Genomic DNA, 21,107 nt, shown 5'->3' on the forward strand with positions numbered 1-21,107 from the left:
GATTTTGAGTGCATTATTCAGAGATCAAGTTATGCTTAATCGGCGACACACAAAATTAGTACGCTATATCATACAGTGAATCAAATGATTATCTTTTTGAAAAACATTAATTTTGATTTGATGAAAATCGTATGACAAAAGGACGGGATACATTTGACAACTTACAAGAATGTTTTGGTTAGTGAGGTCATAATCACATTTATAATTAGGGGCCACAGGCTCAAGGGCAGCGGTTTCTTCAAGGGCAACCACTTGGAGGAGGCACGTACGGCTCGTCGATGGTGAGCGGAGTTATGACTCCAGTAACCTGCGATAAAAATGCTTTCACTCAGTTGTAAAGAACACAAACAAAACATTAGGATTGGTCATAGACGCATTTTTAAACTGCAGTTATGCTTCTGTTGATATCTTCCAACGTTTTATGAGGCAAGCTTGTTTAGCGTCAATTTTACAGTAAGAAGTAATAACAACAGTAATATCCACTTTTACTTTACGATATCTGACAACTGGGATGGATATATGGTCACACTGGCCGTAACAAGAATGGCACAGGATGTACATAGCACAGTTGAAATATCTAGTTGAAGCCGTGGCTCACCTAAAATGCTTGGTTTAGTGTATTTAGCAGAAACAACACTGCAAACCGCTTTCCGCTAACATTTTTTACCACACCGAGACTCGAAGGTTGTCGTGGGCAAGAATATTGATCAGGTTTTCCACTTGTAATATGGGTCGAATACAATTTACAAATGCATTGTTAAGAGCTCAAACTGACCCCCTGTGGTCGGCCTGTTACAGTTGCACATCTTTGATAATGCATCATGGTATTGGCAGCATCAATAAACTTTGTAGCTGACTCCGAGTTCCAATTTATCTGAAAGGTAGGATAAGTTTGTAAGACAATTATTTTTATTTTTTTAATTGATAATAATCCCTGGTGTCTTGGATCGCGGGAAAGTTGGTGTAACTTATCAAGAAACTTGTCAATTTACGTCCCCGAAGATTTTTAGCAAGTGACATTCGCAAAAAATGACAGCATATAGTCACTGAGACCGACCTGTAAGGTCTCATCAGTGCTACTGATGACTGTGGCATTGCGCTAGCTTTTACAAATAGTCATGTTTTTCTGATAATACTCCTGGCGCCTTTTGAACCCACAACCTAGGGCATACCTGGTGATTGGTCTGTCAACTATACAATGAAGCTCACCGGTTAGAATGTGTCTATTATTGTCAAGATTAGCTTTAAATGATTTTATAGATCAATGGCATTTTTAATCACATTGCAGCAACGCAATCGGATTTTAAGACGCTGTTCAGCGACATTTTGACAGTAAATAAGTCTTCTGAAGTTTGATTGTGAGAAAGTTCTGCTTTTAAACAACGTGGAAAGGCGAAATCAAAGATTGCTGTCAACTGCTGTCTCTAACCGTTTCCAGCTAAAACATGCAGTCAGTTTTTTCGAAGATTACAATATTGTAAGTTTTGCGACTTACGGCATTGATAACTTCGTAGGCAGTTTTGCCTGCGTGTTCCGGGGGAGCCAAGACAAGAATGTCGTGAAGATTAACAAGCTTTTCGTTGCTCGTCTTCCTGTTATAATCAGACAACATTTTATATTGTGATAAGTACATGTATGGTATGGTTACAACGTTACGCTTGAGGACAAACACGTATGCTTAAGGTGGTAGACAAAATAAAAGACATTTGCGCACAAAATGTTCACAAAAAATAAAAATGGTTGCAAAAGGAATATCGTTAATGTTTACAAGATCCCAATACGTAATGGCGCGATTGTCATCACTTTGATCTAAGATAAACATTTTCAAACTTACTCGAATTCAGTGATCCCAAAGTAGTGCATGAGGCTGTTCAGATAAGGGGCCGACTGACAGTAGGACAAGGATAGTTTGGGATAATAGATCAAGTAGGCGAAGCACATTTCGTCAGTGGTAGCTTGGCCACCCTATACATAAATATTAAGATGTCGGGTGTCAGAATTTTAATCGGTGCCAAGTCAAAACGTTGACGATAGCTAAATATTGGGAGACAGTTCCAGTGCCAGGGAAATTCAATTCTGTAACTAAACCATGGAATAGAAAGCAGCGAGTTAGCTCGGGACGAAGCTGTGATAACCTCCATGGGCGGTACAGCTTTTATAACATGTCGTATTTGTAAGCAATTAGCGTTGTTTAATTTTCACAAATCAAAAAACTCATTATAGTGTTGCCATGCGGGGCTTACAGGGATATTTTTGTGAGCTGGGAATGCACAGATTGCCAAAAATCTGCATAAAAAAAAGGTTACATACCATAGTAATATCTGTCCTTTCCGTCGATTGGTAATTGCAAACGATTTGCATAGAGTCACCTTTCTGTACAACCCGTTCCTCTTTCAAGGTTCTCGTCTCCTGGAAGTTGAAATCGTAATTCGATTCCGTAGAGATAGGTGGAAGCTCAGTGCCGTTTCTGGTGAAAGTATTTTCTTGTTAGTTCGTAGCACCGATGATGAGCACAGTCGTGTTCGAAATGTATGCTTAACATAAGTCAGCATATTAGCTTTGCTTTTGTAGACTTGACAATTTGACATGCGGACGTCCAATAATTGTTTCATAAAACTAGCGGCTTATGTTGCATTTGATATCGTGTTTGCACTTTCATCCACTCAATTTAGTTCAAAAAACGTAAATGACAAGCAAATACCAAGTAAACAACACCCTAATTTATTCTTTTATTTTTTGCATTGTTGTGTATTTCGAAGAACATCTTTGGAAAATGAAACAAAGAACTACGTTTTAAATTCTTCGTAAATGAGTAACAAAAGGGTCTCAATAAATGTTTGCAAACACCTACGTCTTCATGTAAGATATTATACCGTATTTACTCGATTGTAAGCCGCGGCTTATAAAGTTTTTTAACCTACCGTTTGTGCGGCTTACAATCGAGAACGGTTTATATTCGAGGGCGGCTTACATTGTTTAATGTCATGCGATATTTTGTCTGCGACTCTGTGTTTTAATGAAATTTACCATTAACTCGTCCCATCGTACCAATATGTTTTATCGCCCAAGGTTGTCAGCGTACCTGACAATTTTAAACGACAGATTTGTTGACAATTATTGTTGTAGGGCACCTAAGTTTGCCTTTAACATTTACGTGCGGCATACAATCGAGGGCGGCTTACAATCGAGTAAATACGGTACACATATCTACCTGATGTGCTTCAGTTTGATGCCTCTGGCAATGGTGTGTGCGTGCAACATAACCGCGAACACATTAATGGAATCTTGACCGTCAGCCTCCAGACTCTACAGGAAATTTTACATTAATATTATTGTGGTAATTTTGCAAAAGTTCAAATAAATACAAAATGTGCACAGATATTTAAGGTATCATCCTGAATCATTTACCGCAGGGGCAAGCGTTCCAAATTTAGTAAAAATAGCATTTGAGCTGATTTTTACCTACGAGTCAGAAAAAATAAGCGTGGTCGTTGTTTTGGATCCAACCACGTTAAATCAAGCTTTGGTGTAAACAGGGTATCCACGGTCGTGAGTTCAAATCTCACCGGAATCTTGATTTTTTGGTTTTGGGTTGATTTCAGCTGATTTATTAAAATACTGCCACTAAGATTAAAAAACGCGACGTTTACTGAAAAGGCACGTATCATTGTATGGTAAATATCCTGTAGATATTTACGAAAAAGAAAACCTTGACGTTACTGCGAAAGTAATTGCTTACTTTTTCAAAGCAGTTGCTGGAGCATTCCGATTTTTGACCCAACGTTTCAGCGCCATCCGGTAGTATGAAAGTTGTTCCAAGAACAATATGTCCAACTGATAATATCCCGGCGTCGAAGTTTCGAACATCCGGTGTGTGGGTAATGCGCATGCCAGAAGAATCGAAGATTCCTGTCAATGAAATTATACTATCTGTGCAGTAGAGCGATTCTGCTTTGTCGTGCCATAGCACTAAACAATTTTGAGATGACGTTGTGACTATTCGAAGAAGAGTGGTCGATTAAACTTGGCTGCGATGCCAGTGAACCTAATGATTATTCCGAAACGTACGCTCAAAGTGACCTGCTGTATTTTGTTGTAAAAAATTACATCTGGTATTGGGTCAACATAGGATGGACTGTTCTACTTAAACTCGCTTTTGCGCACATCATAGATTGCATGATATTGATTGTCTTTTATGTATGGAAGTTGAAAGATACAACAGTAGTACATGTGCTGTTCCGAGATAGGGCCCATCTGTATGCAACTCACAGAATACATAATTTGTATATTCTTTACAACCAACAGGAATGCCTACTCCAACACAGAACTTTAGCAAATTAAAAATTTGTGTGTAAACTTTTGACTACCTGTTACAGAATCCGGGTTATCATAGTGAGTTTCAATCATGACGTACTTGGGTGAGTCCGTGGTTCCCAACGGAAATCCAGCGTGTTTGGGATAAAAGACGGGCTGTGCACAAACGTAAGGTCTGTGAGGTTCTTTGAATCTTGGACTGCGCCATTAGGCGAATAATTGGCAAGTAAACCAATCGTCTTTTCCTTTGACGTCACCCGAACGCTTACCAATTAGTTCGGTGCTTAACGGTGCATTTACAGGCATGCTTTTACGTATTTGAAATTTGAGATTTGCAATTTGTCTGCATTTAACTGAAATAAAAATATGCCACGTACTTACCCCACCACCAACGGCCCATGAAATCATGAGAAATTCGCAACTATCGAAATCCGCTGGCATGTTTGGTTGATAGCACTCGTGGTCCACTATCTCGAGTGTCTATTGAACAAAAATAATACAGAAGCATTGGCTTCGTTAACTGGGTAACGAGACCCAAATAGAATTTGAAGCCACACAGTTTCGAATAGAAAAATTGGCACAAACTCTGGTGCCAAAATATGTTTTCTAAATACAGTTTACAGCTTCGAATAGATGAGCAACATATTTAAGAACCATGTTGGTGGTTTGAAGACACTGGTAAACAAGTATATGGTGGACGTAGAGTTCATTGCCGGGCTGAATGATTGGCTCCACCTGAAACATAAATATCGCCGTAGGAATTGGAAATAGATTTCCCCAGGAACGTTGCGGTCCCATGCAGTTACACGCCATCACGACACATTTACTTTTATACCCAGTGGTTCTCAAACCATTTTCGACGCACTTGGAAAAATTCACGTCAATCGTTACGAATTGATCATGAATCCAACAGGGTGGTTTGTTCTATAGTTTATAATTTTAAGTCACGTACATATAAATTGCCTTAACTTCTCCTAAAAATCTCCCTGTTTGAATTGTTGCGCGACGCACTTGGAAACTTAAAACGACGCAGCAGGACGCAGCAACGCGCCGCATTCCCAGAACCTCGACTTTAACCAAACACATACATTTGCTCTGTTGGGCATACATTTGCTGTAGCATGAATGCATGAAGTTCCGTACCTTCACCACGTGATGTTTGCCGATAATTTCAGGAAGTTCAAAGAGTCGACAGTGGTAGTATGTGTGCTTCTCCGGTACAACAACGTTGTCGTTAAGCATATCGAACGTCAAGTGTCTTTCACCTTCGGGAAACCAGTTATCTCCGGAAGTTGCCGGCGCCAAAAGGATCATGCTCTTCGTGCCTACGCAATTCATTGTAAGAAAATCAAACCTCTTGTTCTCAGCGCAAGTATATTAAATAAGAGTATATTAAGCTTTGAAATGTGTTTATCCGTTTTCTTTGTTTAAAAAATATCCTTTCATTGACTGCACCTCTATTTGACGAAGGATGCTTGTCTTTTGATTGCAAGTCATCTCCACTTGGGTCATCCGTTCCTCTGGCGTAGATGATCCTCAAGGTCTCATCCTACAAATTACTTTTTGTTGTTTCGAAAATCATGGATCAAATGGTTCAGATTTGTTGTGAAAATTTTTTGTTTAAAAATCATTCCGTGAATTTCCCGCAGTGGGGGTTTTGTTAAGGCGCGGCAAGCATCGGCGTTCCTTGATAACTGGTGGCATGTTTCATTGTTTTAGCACAAGTATGCTAATATTTTGTCATAGGGGTACGACTATTCGTTTTCTGCTTTGAAAGTCGACGATTTAAACATGCTGTGCTCAACAATGGGCACGATTACAAGTACAGCGCGCTCCTTCGAGGAAATGACAAAAGAAACTGCGATTCCCGTGAAACTATGAACAGCTGATTTCAAGAGAAGAAATACAACATAAAGTTAGGTAATTTGAGAGCTAGAAGTTCGATTTCTAATTCTATTTCAACACCTTAGGTTTTAAGCAGACTGCGATATTGCCGATGTACCCATATCACAAGCGGATGGTCAACATTTATTGCTGTTTTACTACCAATTCCCTTTTTTACCACGAAGTGACAAACTTGTCAACCACGGTTTGGACAAAGAGAATATAATCTAATTGCGGTGATTCCGAATTGTTGTACTGTCTGTTAATCAAGCAGTAAACTCTGTTTTATGTTTCGAGACTTTTAATTTCCCGTTTAACGATCTGCAAACATGTCGCAAAACGAACCGTTATGTCCAGGTCTTGCACGTCGCACGCGATGAGGGGTCGTCGAAATTTAAGCACAGTCCAACCGTCCACCTCAAAACCTTCCAGCAATTCCACATTCTGAACATCGTCCTTGGACGGGTAACCGTTTGAACTTCCACCTTGGCGATCCTTCACAACAAAAGATAAAATATTGTGAAATGACTACAGAAATCAACCAGTGCAGGTCGTTTTTTTTTGACCGACGGATCTGAATTATATTTGAATGAGACAAAAACTGATGATGCCAATATGCGAAACTAATATTTATGTTCAAATATATTATGCTTTATGCTTTAGCTGCAGACAGGGTGCAGCTCTCATTGATTATTATGGCTCTTTTGCGCATATAATATGATTTGGGTGAAAGCCGAGCCGATAGCGCTATTGGATCCCAAACAGTTGTTTTGGCCATAGTGCGCTCCACGTGGTTCGTCTTTGTTGATTGTTACCTAGTTTGGTAACCAACATATCGACGATTGACCGAAAGGTACCACAAAGTGGAAATCTGTGTGCCTGCTAGTCTACCAGCTAGCACAGTGCCACATCAACAGCTGCACTGATGAGACCTTACAGGTCGAAACAGTGCGTGTATACACCCTGTCTGCAGCTCTCATATATTATGCTTTGTTAAAAAAAGACACATACGCTGGCGCTGATCATCTGTTACTCTGAGTTGACGAACATCATAATATAATATATTTTGCGCCCAGTGTGTTTTGCGCACTTGACAGATGGGAGTTTACAGTGGACGTTTAAACTGCCGTAACCTTAATCGGTAACCATTACTATTAAATTTGTGAAAGCGATATGATAGCATTGGAAACATGCACGGGCAGTCCAGATTCTGAAGCTTAATTTTCCGCGAATGGAAAAAATGGAACCAATTTTTCTTGTTGGTACAAGAAGCTAATTCGTTACCGTAATTGTAGCGACACCATTTTTCACCCATCCAGCAGTAATATCGGCATTGGCCATGTTGCCATTGGGTGAAATTCCAATTGCCACCCATCCCACAGTGAATCCGTGCACCTGAGAAAAGTCTACTTAGCAGAAAAGTTTTTTTGAAAAGAACTAAGTGTTGGTGGCACAATAACTTTACATTTATCCAGTTGTAAAACGAAGCCAAAGAACCTACATATATTTTGTACATGAAGGGCACAGGGCAGTTATTTTCATAATAGTTGTTTTATTCGGGGTAATGATATTTTCGAAGGCGTCAAAACAAAACAGCGGAACATTCAACTTTCGACCCTGTATTATGCAACCCTGTTGTAGAAATATTTCAATTAAAGATAATCACCTCGAAAGTAATGTGAGTTTCGTCGAAGTCCCAATACAAATGCACCAACTCTTCGTTGTCCATTACAGCGTAGTGTGGGAACGTTTCGGTAGGAACCGGTCTCTGACCATGGACGACCAAAGCCCAGCAAGAAATAGTCAGAATTTGCAGGAAAACAAGCATCGTTTATCGAGGTTGTGTAATAAAGAATTTCTTTCTGCGGCGTTGTACGAAAAGTCAATTAGTCAAATAATGAATAAGTTTGCGAATACTGGGTTTACTGGACCGAAAATTCAATTAATTTTTATGAAAACTGATCGATTAACTGAACAAGGGAGATCCCCTATCAAATTACCAGAAATACTCAATTTACTCGTCGTTTCTATCGATTTGAAACAAAACCTGCTAAAATTAACATAGTATTTTTCCGTGCCAGGTAATTTCCACGAGATTGATGTTTCCTGGGGATAATCGGATGAAAAATTTAACATGCATTGATCACGGCACGCTTGCAGTTTAAACACAGCCACGAGAATCAGATTCTTGTGTAATGAGACGTAATGTCCTATTCGCGCAGCACAAAACACAAGCAGAGATTATCCAAGTCCATGCTCGCCACATCTGTCAAAGAATGATCCCAGACAGACTTATATGAGTCCATGATGACCTTTTTATTGGCCGTGAATTCCAATGACTCTCTTTTTTATGCTGGTTGCCTTTTGTGATCTATTTTATAGTCTCGGACGAGGGTAATAGGGAATGTTACGTTCATTCAGTGCAGCTGTTAGAGGTTTCATGTTCCAAATTCCTGACAGCGTTTAGTCTACGCTTAAAGTGCAAATCCCCCATTTGCGAATATACATATCAAAACGCATGCAAACGTGAAAGTGTTTTGTCTCAAACATCAAAGCATTAATACATTGACCAAAAAAATCTCTCTTCTGGTAGTGGTCTCTTAGTATCAATGCTTTATCAATGCGGACAGTGTATACGCCATTGGATCCCATGCAACCCTTTCAATTCGTCCACCTCAAACCCTTGCAGCAATTCCACATTCTCAATATCGACTTAAGGCGGGTAACCACCTGATATAGAACATGTCGGCCGTTTTTTGACCATTTTAGAGAACAATGATTTTTATGGTTTCCTGTAAATCCAGATTATAAAACCTAATAAATTTTTGCCAGGAACGTTTAACTTTCATCAGGTTCACTGAACTGTGCTTAAATTCGAAATTGAAGTCGTTACGGGAATTTGGTTAAATTTACGACACCATGGAGAAAAACGTTTAATGTTACGAAATGCGTTTGTAACTTTTTTGTCAGGAACGTTGAACTTCACCCTTCCAGCGTACGCGACGAGGGGTCAATAAACGCAAGATCGACCTTGCAGCAATCGATGTTCCAAATGCCACTGCTCAGACTTTTTTCGCTTTGTAAAAATGTTTTTTTTTGATAAACAGGATCTTCCTTTCAAAAAACGCAAAAATAGGCTGGATAAAAATCCATTTCTTTTGAGAAATAATATCGAAGTACTGAAAGTTGTGCCACCTTGGATAAACATCCAATTATCGCAAAAATACATGTGTGCTACTGTGTTTCTGTGTCTTAAACGAGGAAACCAAGCGATCAACCCAGACAAATGCACAGAAACTGGAATGCGGCAATGGTTTTTCAGATCAAACGGTGCTTGATAATCTCTGGTCGGGTGCGGTTGACAAAGCGGTTTGTTTGGCAATCGTTAAATGGGAAATGTCACCGCACATTTAATACGACTGTTGGGAAACTAATTTCGTCACTTAGAGTAAACGCTTAGGTTCATTGAACTGTGCTTAAATTCGAAATCAAAGTCGTTACATGAAATTAGTTAAATTTACGACACCATGGAGAACGTTTGATGTTACCTAAAGCTCGTCATAAGGGTAATAATGGTGGTGGTCTTCCAGGTCATGAAAATCAAGTTGGTTTCCTGGATGGATAAAATGTATGGAAAAGGGGTAAAAAAGCGAAATAAACAAGAACCAATGGTTTGACATTTGTCGATAATTTAATAGTCTTGGTGATCCATAATTTACCTAATTGTTGTACACAGCATAGTACAAAGCACTTTTTTATAGAACATTTATTCAAACTAATAATGTGCGACCTTTTATTGAAAAGATGATGCCTTCACAAACAGGCGAAATATATATGTCGTAAAACTTGAAACAGACAGACGACTTGGGATTATTTATCATTTTCGGCATTGATCCGTTACCGAGTCTCTGTCAGCCATAGAGACTACACAGGCGATTCATAGAAATCAAAGTCTCATTTTATTGAAAAGATATGAATTATTAGTAACGTCACATTCTGATCGAAAAGTATGTCGTTGTGACGCATTTCAAGGTCACTTTAATATAAAAGAGTAAACCTGGTTGATCATGAGGTTTTCGGATTTGAATTCACGAACCTGGGCTAACAAGGCCCAACGCTCTACCAACTGATCTACAGGAGCTCAGTGGTTTCAAGGGGTATATTGCGGCCAAGGAACAACTGGTGCGCAAGCGCTCAACTTACCAGGCAACCTTCACATACACGTGATCGCTAAGCAAGGACCTGCGCAGTGGGGCGATTCTGCCAATCATGCCATTGCATGTTATTGTAGCGCAAAAGAACTTTTCAAGTTGCACGCTTCTGTTATATCATTCTTTTACGCCACGTTCTTTTTCACTTTGTTATTTCACCTTCCACCTGTTCATTTAAATGTTTTGTGTTGATTTATATTTTTATTTACGAAGTGTTTCGAACGCACCAGTCACCGCACGTTGATTTTATATCGCAGCGCTAGCTCCCTTCCTCTCAGATAAAACCGGGCTAACACGAGACGCTAAGAGAAATCGGAGGCCGACCGTTTTTGACAGATTGTGATTCATCTGTGCTATTTTTATAGTTTTATGAACAAGATTGAATTGAATTGTTCATACGTTGTGCTGGAACAGGCTTGTGCTTAGCCGTTAATGCAGCGCCCTAAGGACCTTGGAAAGCGTTTGTTTAAGAAGCGTAACATTATATTACTGCGTTATCGGATACGGTGGTAAAGATCCCCCTACGTATATGTGAAGGTTGTCTGGCAAAATGTGCGCTTGCGCTACAGTGTACCTCATAAACTCATAGAACAGCATTTTAGAGATACATATTAACTTAAGTGCGAAACCTTGTATTTAATTAAATATAAAAGCCAAAGCTAATTTGCTGACCATTGTTAAGCAGACGTTTTGAACACTGCTGTGCTCATCATCAGTGCTGTGAACTAACTAACCATCGCCGGTGTCTGTAACATTTAACTCTATTCATAATTTCCGAGGGAACACGATGAACCAAGACCAGACTGGAACAGGCTTGTGGTTAGCCGTTAATGCAGCGTCGTGAGGACCTTGGAAAGCGTTTGTTTAAGAAGCGTAACACGAAATTTGCGAGCATGCCAGGACGCTGCAACCACAGAAGAAGAGTTCCTGTCACACGAGAAAGGACTAAGGTTCGTCATGTTTTTTCTTGATCCGGAATATGGTTTTTAACATCGGCATGACTCCCCCGCATTCCAGAAACGGAGACAATTTTAACTCATTTTTACAAGTTTTTAATTCTTATTGCGCCAGCATAAAAGCTATACCGAAGAGGTTAAGAAGCACCTTGTCTTAACAAATGTTGACAAAGACTTTATATGGGATATTCAAAACGGGGCCGATAACCTGTACGAAATGCAATTTGAAGAGATAGTTACTAAAGCCAAAGCAGTCGGAGTAAACCCCACTGGCCAATGTGCGCTGAGAAGCCAGTTGGTCAACCGAATCCGAGGGCCACAAGAAGACGGTAGAACTTTTGTGTATGTCATAGAAGCTTTAGCCTCCCGTGCATACCCGAAGGCAGCCGACGCCTCCATTAAAAATGAGGCGATGCTTCTCGCTTTATTGCGGGGTCTCAGGCACCGCCAACTAGTGGACTCATTTAGACAAAAGTGCCCACAGCGGAATTTCAGTGTTTGGGCTAAAATGGTCGTCGAGTCCGATGTGTCACACGGCTCTCTTCCCGTTACATCGATAAGTTTAACCCGAAATCCCGAGTTGGTCGAACTCAAAAACACTTTGGTCGAGCCTAATTCGAATGTGCAGCGATCTGTTGATAGCTTCCGTAACGATCTCGATGCCATGCGCCGTGATCTCGACGGTCTTAAACGACCCGCACCACAGAGGTTGCGCCCAAGTAAGTCCGCAAGTGTTTGCTACAACTGTGGTGTACGTGGCCATATGGCAAGAGATTGTTGTCGACCACGCGGTGGCAATAGGACGTTTAAATCCATACCTTTTCGATCAAGTCAACAACCCACATCGCAGGTGGTGAACACAGCCCAGCAAAGACCGACACTGCCATTCCGGGCCAACAGTTCTTACGGCACAAACGGTCGTCGCAACGGTAGAGGAGAAGTTTATTCCTTGGACCTGTGTCGCTCCATTGGACTGTCATATGAGGAAATATGTAAAGCCCAACACGACGACCCCGAAATTTCCCCGGCTTTCAGGTGGTTAAACCTTGACAAGAGGCCACCTTACAGAACTGTTAGGTCTGCATCGACGATGACCAAGCACCTTTGGGGTCAATTCGGGCGATTAATCGTTCAAAACAACTTGTTGTATCAAACAAGTGACACCTTACATCAACCGGGCGCGTGTGTGTACCGTCTTATCACTCCACAGACCACCAGAGAAACGATTATGTCCGTTCTGCACGACGCACCACTTGGCGGTGGCCACCTTGAGATGGCAAAAACCTGTTTGAAAATCGAAGAAAGTCACTTCTGGCCCGGCTGGAGGACCGACGTGGAGGCTTATGTCCGCGCCTGTCGCCACTGCCAAAGAAGTAAGAAGTTTACAGCAAGACCCCGTGCTCCGTTGGTTCCTTCCAGGGAGATGCAACCCATGGAGCGGGTCGAGGTAGACATAATGGGACCACTTCCGTCGACATCAATACGTATTGGTTGCATGCGACATATTCACTAAATACGTGCGCGCATGGCCACTCAGGACGCAAAGGGCAGAAGACGTAGCCGGGACAATGTTTCATCGTTGGTTTACGGTACACGGCGTCCCGGACGTAATCCATTCCGATCAAGGTGCAAACTTTGAATCTATTTTATTTAAAGAGCTAGCACGGTCGATGGGCTGCCGAAAGACGCGGACGACCGCGTATCATCCTCAAGAAAACGGTGCGTGCGACGCAACAACCGAACAATACTCTCCATGATACGGAATTACGTACAGCGCGATGAACGGTGCTGGGATGAGGCGCTCGCCGCCTATAACGCGAGTGTCCATGAAAGTACAGGTGTGTCACCACATTATTTGTTTAATGGACACGCTCTGCGACTCCCAGCAGATTTATTCGGGCTCCCGCCCAGCGCGATCCATTCCCGGCACCACTGGAAGGTCTACGCGCTAGGCTCCAGTTAGCTGAAGAGGTGGCCCGTGAGACGTTGCGGAAACAAAGACGGCGCATGGCGTCGCAGTACGACCGACATAAGAGAGGCAAACCGCTGAATGTGGGTGATTTTGTTTTCTTAACAGACCCAGCGTGTAGCGTAAAAGAACTTTTCAAGTTGCACGCTTCTGTTATATCATTCTTTTACGCCACGTTCTTTTTCACTTTGTTATTTCACCTTCCACCTGTTCATTTAAATGTTTTGTGTTGATTTATATTTTTATTTACGAAGTGTCTCGAACGCACCAGTCACCGCACGTTGATTTTATACCGCAGCGCTAGCTCCCTTCCTCTCACGTGACACTGTTGGCCCAATTACTAGCGAGACAAAAGACAAAACCGGACCGTCAGATTGTGATTCGTCTGTGCTATTTTTATAGTTTTATGAACAAGATTGAATTGAATTGTTCAACCGTTGTGCTGGAACAGCCTAAGGACCTTGGAAAGCGTTTGTTTAACAAGCGTAACATTATATTACTGCGTTATCGGATACGGTGGTAAAGATCCCCTTCGTATATGTGAAGGTTGCCTGGCAAGATGTGCGCTTGCGCTGCAGTGTACCTCATAAACTCATAGAACAGCATTTTAGAGATACATACTTAACTTAAGTGCGAAACCTTGTAGTTAATTAAATATAAAAGACAAAGCTAATATGCTGACCATTGTTAAGCAGACGTTTCGAACACTGCTGTGGTCATCATCAGTGCTGTGAACTAACTAAGCATCGCCAGTGTCTGTAACATTTAACAATATTCATAATTTCCAAGGGAACACGGTGAACCAAGACCAGACGCTCAGTGGTAAACCACAGAACCTTTTGTCGAATAAATACATACAAAATCGTCACTATCTTTAACGAGAAAGTTTAGTGGGTTTCGGTTTCAACAAGACTTCGTTTGAAACCTTCCATGCTGAAGAAAGCCATTGTTTATTTAAACACAAAATTCAACAATCCGTTGCCAGGCTTAAGTTGTTTTATTCCGACTACGTCACCATGCGGTTCGACCATTTAAACACAGTAGTTTGTTGCATGGTCTTACCATTTAAATCTGTACCAACGACATTGATTAATTTTTCTGTTCGGCAAACAAACGGAATCCGATGTCCAGTATCGGCTCTCGCGCTCCACCACGCGGCAGAGAATATTGTTTCATTTCCAAAAACCTTGCTGCATTAAAAAAGATGAAAAGTTTTTAGTGTTTTTAAATAATGAAAACATCTTGGTGGCGTGGCTATAGTTTTCTGGGCTAAGAAAAAATCGCAAAGGAAAACAACCCTGCAGAAGACGTGGTGGCTTTAAAGCGCAAGCTTATCTAAGTATTTTTCCACGTTTTCTTGCATGCTGTTCGGAGCACAAACTGAAAAACAATGTACGGATATTGTTACGCCGTAACGAAAACGGGCTACTGGCAGGATTGAGGGCTACTGACAGGATAAACATACCGGATAATATAATATAAACCTCCAATAACCAACGTAACGGCCTTGAAACTAGTTTGCTGCGTGTTGAAACCTCGGTACAAACGACTAATATGAACTTTTCGCTTGTGCAAACAAAAACCCCTGCAAACCACGTGACAAAATTTGTCAACAGTGTAAGCGGAAGATTACATCGCAAAACTGGGAAACACAATTGAGGACATTGCTTGTTTTCTTGCATTCAGTATGGTAAATTAGCATCGTGTTTGTGGAAATCACACAAAAATCTTAAATCCACTTTTGTTTAGAATTCTCGAAGGATAAATCAACAACGAATTTTATAATTTGTGCATTTATAACATGTTTGGTGCATTTTTTTGTGTGGACTTTTCAAATGATGAAGTCATTTTAAGACTTGTTTATTTACAACATGTAATACGATTGCTATTGCAGCCAATGCGATGATGATTTGTAGTTCTGTTTTGATTTGTTTGAAAATGTACGACTTGGCCACCATTTCCTCCATTATCTTTCCACCTTTGTTCCTGTGTGGGAACGGAATGTCTGGTATTGGTTTGTCGAGGAACTTGCAAAGTGGTTCCCATCCTTCCGTCAGTTTAAAGTAAAGAATTTTGTCCTTATAGCACTCTCTGTTTCATCTCATGGCGTAAAATGCCCAAACGATAGCTTGGAAAACATCAATCCTGTTTAGGTCGGTGTTTGTAATACGGTACTTTTAATTATTCCATTTGTTTCTTCAAAATAAAACAGCTAAAAAGCGATATGAAAAAAAATTACCAACAGAGACAAATTGTCAGAGTTTCGCACTTTCGCAAAACCCGCGAGACGATCTGTGAAGGTTTGAACGCGACATGTAAACATGGAGTGCAAAAACATACTAACCTCCCTGACACGAGCATTGTGTTGTCTGTAGGCTTTCTTTGCAATCATGGTGTTAGGTCTGATAGGCGATAGAAGTGCAAAGGGCGGCACGCCGAACTGGATTCTCACTTAGAACATCAACCATGGTTTCACCAACAATGTTTGTGATATGGTCGGCAATTGAGAAAATACAAAGTTTATTTTTTAGGTTTTTAACATTTTGTCTTGGCCAAGAGGTTTGTTTAGGAATAGAAGAATTTTCAGTCAACACCCCATCGAGCAAAGACTATTAAGAGCCCTATTGAAAAACGAAAAACTATCCAAATCATTTTGTCAGGTTAAAGCGTTACACAGCTTTATTCCGTTGCAAAGTTAAGAATGACTCAACGAGTCTACGCAACAGCAGCAAAAGAGAAACGCGACGAAAAAGGCAATTAATCCGCTTCGCTAAAATGCGGTAAAGTGAGCGCTACATAACCCCCCGCCAGAAGCAGACAACAAAATTTTCAAACAAAACGGGCAGGAGGGCGAGTCATGCGACCAGAGCGCGTGCGTTGAATAGAGTCTGGTGATAATGTTGGTTGCCCGTTGGATGGAACTCGACCCTGTTTGCAAGGCCTTCCTCGGCGCGGTGGTTGAGCCGTTTGGACCGGTTGTGTCAGGTCGACGTGGGCAGGTTTTAAACGGTCAACAGAAACTGTCTGTTGGCGTCCACCGGTCCAGCGTGAACGTTTTGTGTGTTCTTGGTATGACCCGGTATGGCCCTTCATACGGAGGTGTCAAAGGCGGGCGATGTTTGTCTGTGCGCAAGAATACATAAGCGCTAGTGTACAATGACTTTGGAACATTTTCATGCGGATGTGAGTGACGCGACATTGGTGTCGGCAGGAACCTGCCAACAGCCGACCTCAAAGCGGGCAAAAGTTGACGCGGGGACGGTTCAGTGGGTGTTGAACCAATGAAATCGCCAGGCACAGCCAACGGTGAACCGTAAACGAGCTCAGCAGACGATGTCCCGAGATCTTCTTTTGGAGCGGTGCGGATTCCAAGCTAGCCCAGGGTAGAGCGTCCATCCAATTGCTGTCGGTGAGCCGAGCCATAAGGGCACTCTTCAAATGGCGATGGAAACGTTCGACCAGGCCGTTTGATTGGGCATGATAAGCCGTCCTGCGATGAAACTTGACACCAAGAAACCTATTGAAAGATGTCCATAAATCAGACGTGAATTGTGGACCACGGTCGGAGGAAATGTCCAAAGGTACACCAAAACGCGACACACAGTGGTAAGCAAATGCCCTAGCACACGTTGGCGTGGTAGCATCAGGAAGAGGCACAGCTTCCGGCCATCTCGTAAAGCGGTCGACCATTGTAAACAAATAGGTATTGCCCTGTGAAGACGGAAAGGGACCGACTATGTCCACATTAACACGAGCAAAACGAGCCCGTGGAGGCGGGTAGTTTTCGAGCGGTGAACGTATACATGTTGTTGGATTTTCGATTTTTGACATTGTATGCAGTTGCGTGCCCATAATCCAACCTGTTGTTTCATCCCATGCCACACGAATTTGGAAGCAACTATCTGGCGGGTGGCTCGAATAGATGGGTGTGTCAACTCATGCACAATTTCAAAAATTTTACGCTGCCAAGACTTGGGTACAATGGGGCGTGGGACGTTTTTAGAGACATCACAGAGTATGGTGTCCTCGGAAATACCATACTGTATGTCTTGCAACTTGAGATTGGTCACAGCCGTGCGGTATGCTTGAACTTCCGGATCAAGCTGCGCGGTTGCTAGAGCGGAGTAATCCAAGTCCAAAGGAAATTCAATGGAGTCGATGGAGGCTCGGGATAGAGCATCTGCGACCTGGTTTTGCTTTCCTTTGATGTATCGCACATCGGTAGTGAACTCGGAAATGGCGGTCAAATGACGTTGTTGTCGGGCAGACCAAGGTTGGGAAACTTTTGTGAAGGCAAAAATCGACGGTTTGTGGTCAGTGCAAGCCGCAAAACAGCGACCTTCCAGAAAGTAGCGAAAATGTCTGATGGACAAATGTAAAGCGAGAAGTTCTCTGTTAAATGCACTATACTTTGCTTCTGGTGGTCGAAGACGTTTACTGAAAAATGCTAACGGTCGCCAGACACCATCAATGAATTGCCGCAACATTGCTCCAACCGATGTTTGTGACGCGTCAGTAGTGAGGGCAGTTGGCGCTTGAGGCAGAGGGTGGTGTAAAAGCGTCGCGCGCACAAGTGCTGCCTTCGCTTTTTCAAATGCTGAAGTCAGGCGATTGCTCCAGACGAGCTGTGTTGCTTTGCCCGAAAACGCTTCATGGATTGGGGACATGATGCTTGCTGCGTTTGGTATAAACCTGTGGTAGAAATTTATCATACCCGCGAATTGCTGACGCCTTTTGATGGTTGTAGGACGAGGAAACTGCTGGATTGCTTTCACTTGGTGAGGCAGCGGACACGCACCATGCATATTGACTCTGTGACCGAGGAAATCAATTTGGTCGACGCCAAGCTGCCATTTGGCTACGTTGATGACCAGACCATGATCTGCCAACCGTGTAAAAAGTCGTTTTAAATGGTTGTAGTGATCAGCAGGTGTTTTGCTTGCTACTAAGATGTCATCTAGGTACACAAATACAAAATCAAGAGACTGGCAAACTGTGTCCATTAAACGTTGAAATGTTTGGGCGGCATTTTTTAACCCAAATGGCATGCGCAGAAATTCAAAAAGACCGAAAGGTGTAATTACCGCCGTTATGGCAACATCCGCGGGGGCAACTGAAACTTGGTGGTAGCCACGCACAAGGTCGATTTTGGAAAAAATGGTAGATTCTGCCAAACTTGCTGAAAAGTCCTGAATGTGAGGAATAGAATAACGATCTGGCATAGTAGTAGCATTTAATCGCCACACGGCCTCCAACCGCCTGTAGACTTTGGAACCATGTGTAGTGGCGAAGCCTGACAATCCCCATTTTTAACATATTGGCGAAATCATTTCTGGCCAAAGTGAGTTTCTCAGGAGGAAGGCGCCGAGCACGCGCGTGAACTGGAGGTCCACTTGTTGTTATGAAATGCTGCACTCCGTGCCTGGGGAGCAAATCAGAGAAGTGAGGCGCTGTAACTGCGGGAAATGCGGCCAGCAAACGCGCGTAATCACACTTGTCTGAGGTGAGAACATTTATGCGTTGAAATAAAGATCTGGCTTTTCGAATAGGAAAACTTGCAAACGTTTCTGCCCTGACCAAACGCTGTCGTTGAAGATTAACTAACAAAGAATGTGCTCTCAAGAAGTCGGCGCCGAGCAATGGCCTGGAGACATCCGCGGGCAAATTAAGCGAGATCAGACGTGAGCCGTACGTCCGAATACTGCTGCCGTTCGCAGCCACAAGGGTTTGGCCGGGCCTGTTCGTGTGGCGCTCAAAGCGAGTCGGTGGAAAAACGCTGATTTCTGCCCCCGTGTCGACAAGAAAATTACGCCCAGACATGAGGTCCATTAAAAAAAATAGGCTGCTTGTTCTGCTGGCCGTCGCAGCAGCTAAAGACGGTCGGCTTGCTCGTTTCCCCGAAACGCACATGGAGGACAACACTGATGTGCGTTTTTACCGAAACGACGGTGGTAAAAGCATAATTTTTGAGCGTTTTTTACTTGTTGTGGTGTAGTAGTACTGAACTTCGAGCGTCGCACCTTTAATACCGCGTATTCCTCGTCTTTTCTACTAGCCAAGAGCAGAGCATCCGCCTGTTGCGCTAAACTGTGAGCACAAGGAAAATCCTTTCCAGCCAAACCCGTGCGTACGGCAGCGGGCATCTTCTCCAGGAATAATTCTTTGAACAAAAAACAAGGTTCTTCACTCCCAAGCAACGCCAGCATTTCGTCCATTAGGTCAGTTGGCAGCCGGTCACCCAAAGTTGGCATGTGGAGTAATTGTTGAGCTCTTTGTGACGGTGTTATCGCTCCTTAATTGCTGCATACTTGTCTTCATGCGGCGGTTGTTCAAGTAAATCAATCAAACGACTTGCTGTGTTGTAAATTGAGCTTCCGCTTGCTGGAACCAAACACGTGGCTGCGACATCCAAAATGTGGGAAGTTTAATAGCCACAGCGTTCTGATCACTACCATCTTAACTTGAAATTTATGTCAAGAAATATACGTTTCTGACTCGTCGGGGTCACCACACAGCTTTATTCCGTTGCAAAGTTAAGAATGACTCAACGAATCTACGCAACAGCAGCAAAAGAGAAACGCGGCGAAAAAAGCAATTAATCCGCTTCTCTAAAATGCGGTAAAGTGAGCGCTACAAGGTAAACATTAATTGTACCTGCGGTAATTATCAGTGGCACAAAAACACATCCAATAACCGTCTTGAAAATCAACACGTATTTACTTGAATCATTGAGGTAAGCTTTCAGTCTTCTTCCAGTTGGAGTCGTGTTAACGATTAACCTCAAGAAAAAGCCTTGAGTCATGGCGATGATTTGCATCAAGTAGCTTTTCTCATATTCTTCCGCGCTGCCCCTCTCCGTGTGCACAATCTGTGGGACATTAGAAGGTTCCATTGTAAACTACGGGATTCGATTACCAACTAACGTCACAAAAAAACAATTCCTGTTGCAGCCAATGACGAGTAGCGTAAAAGTGTTAGGTTATAGTCATAATAAATTGCAGTTTTTGGACGTTTGAAATCAGGATTAGCCAAAGCAAAGTTACTGTGGTATGTCAAACAATCTGCTAACACCCATAATGATGTATTCTAATGTCGTACATATACTGCGATTGCTATGACCTATAAAATCATCATGGCCTATAAAATCTTTAACGGAAAATTGGAGAAACGCTCGGACAGCAAATATTTATTTAAGGCCATTCATTCGCTCTAAGCTTGTAATGCTTTTCGATCCAGTTTAAAACCTTGTTCTGGGAAACCTTGTTCTGGGTATTGTACTTGCAAGTCCATTACCGTGTTTAAGCTTCACTGCTTTGTAGCGTGTTACTATTTAACATTTTTTTAAACATTTGTTTATGCATCTGAGTGAGTGCGACCAGCGCTTTTATTTTAAAACGCCTTTCTAAGCTTTAAGGTGTATATCAATTTTTTTAACATCGAATTTACACTAACACAAAACACACCCCAAAGGTATATAATTCCGGCTCTCCGACAAGCTTCTGGCTGCTTTGTAAAAATGGTTCCTCTTTCTCTTGTGACCGAATGAGTGGAGTTGCGCAGTTTTTGGCGCCACCTAGCGAGCACCCAATTGCGAAAAAAATGGACACCAGAAAGAAACTCAGTTGAGTGCTTTAATGCATGATTCTATTCGAATAAGAATACTAACGATGCCGTATAGGCGAAAAACATATATTCAAAAAATCAACATATTGGTTGGATGATTAAGCAGCCATCTAGACCAGACCTAGAAATCACTTAATGCATGATAAACTGG

General features: G+C 42.2%; 1 protein-coding gene across 1 annotated transcript; it reads right to left on the reverse strand.

Moving 5' to 3' along the window:
* Window positions 1-238: 238 nt before the first annotated feature.
* On the reverse strand, window positions 239-7,896 carry LOC145890305 (DBH-like monooxygenase protein 1). Its single transcript, XM_082981317.1, has 16 exons — window positions 7,864-7,896; window positions 7,482-7,592; window positions 6,543-6,692; window positions 5,769-5,862; window positions 5,457-5,638; window positions 4,936-5,049; window positions 4,696-4,794; window positions 4,368-4,470; window positions 3,740-3,909; window positions 3,409-3,462; window positions 3,212-3,306; window positions 2,311-2,467; window positions 1,835-1,965; window positions 1,496-1,592; window positions 776-874; window positions 239-307 (listed from the first exon to the last, which is right to left on the reverse strand). The coding sequence occupies exons 2-16, from the start codon at window positions 7,536-7,538 to the stop codon at window positions 239-241; spliced, it is 1,671 nt and encodes a 556-aa protein (XP_082837443.1). The 5' UTR covers window positions 7,539-7,592; window positions 7,864-7,896.
* Window positions 7,897-21,107: the final 13,211 nt, after the last annotated feature.

The sequence above is a fragment of the Ascidia mentula genome, chromosome 1 (assembly GCF_947561715.1).
Source record: "Ascidia mentula chromosome 1, kaAscMent1.1, whole genome shotgun sequence".
NCBI classification, from domain to species: Eukaryota; Metazoa; Chordata; class Ascidiacea; order Phlebobranchia; family Ascidiidae; genus Ascidia; species Ascidia mentula.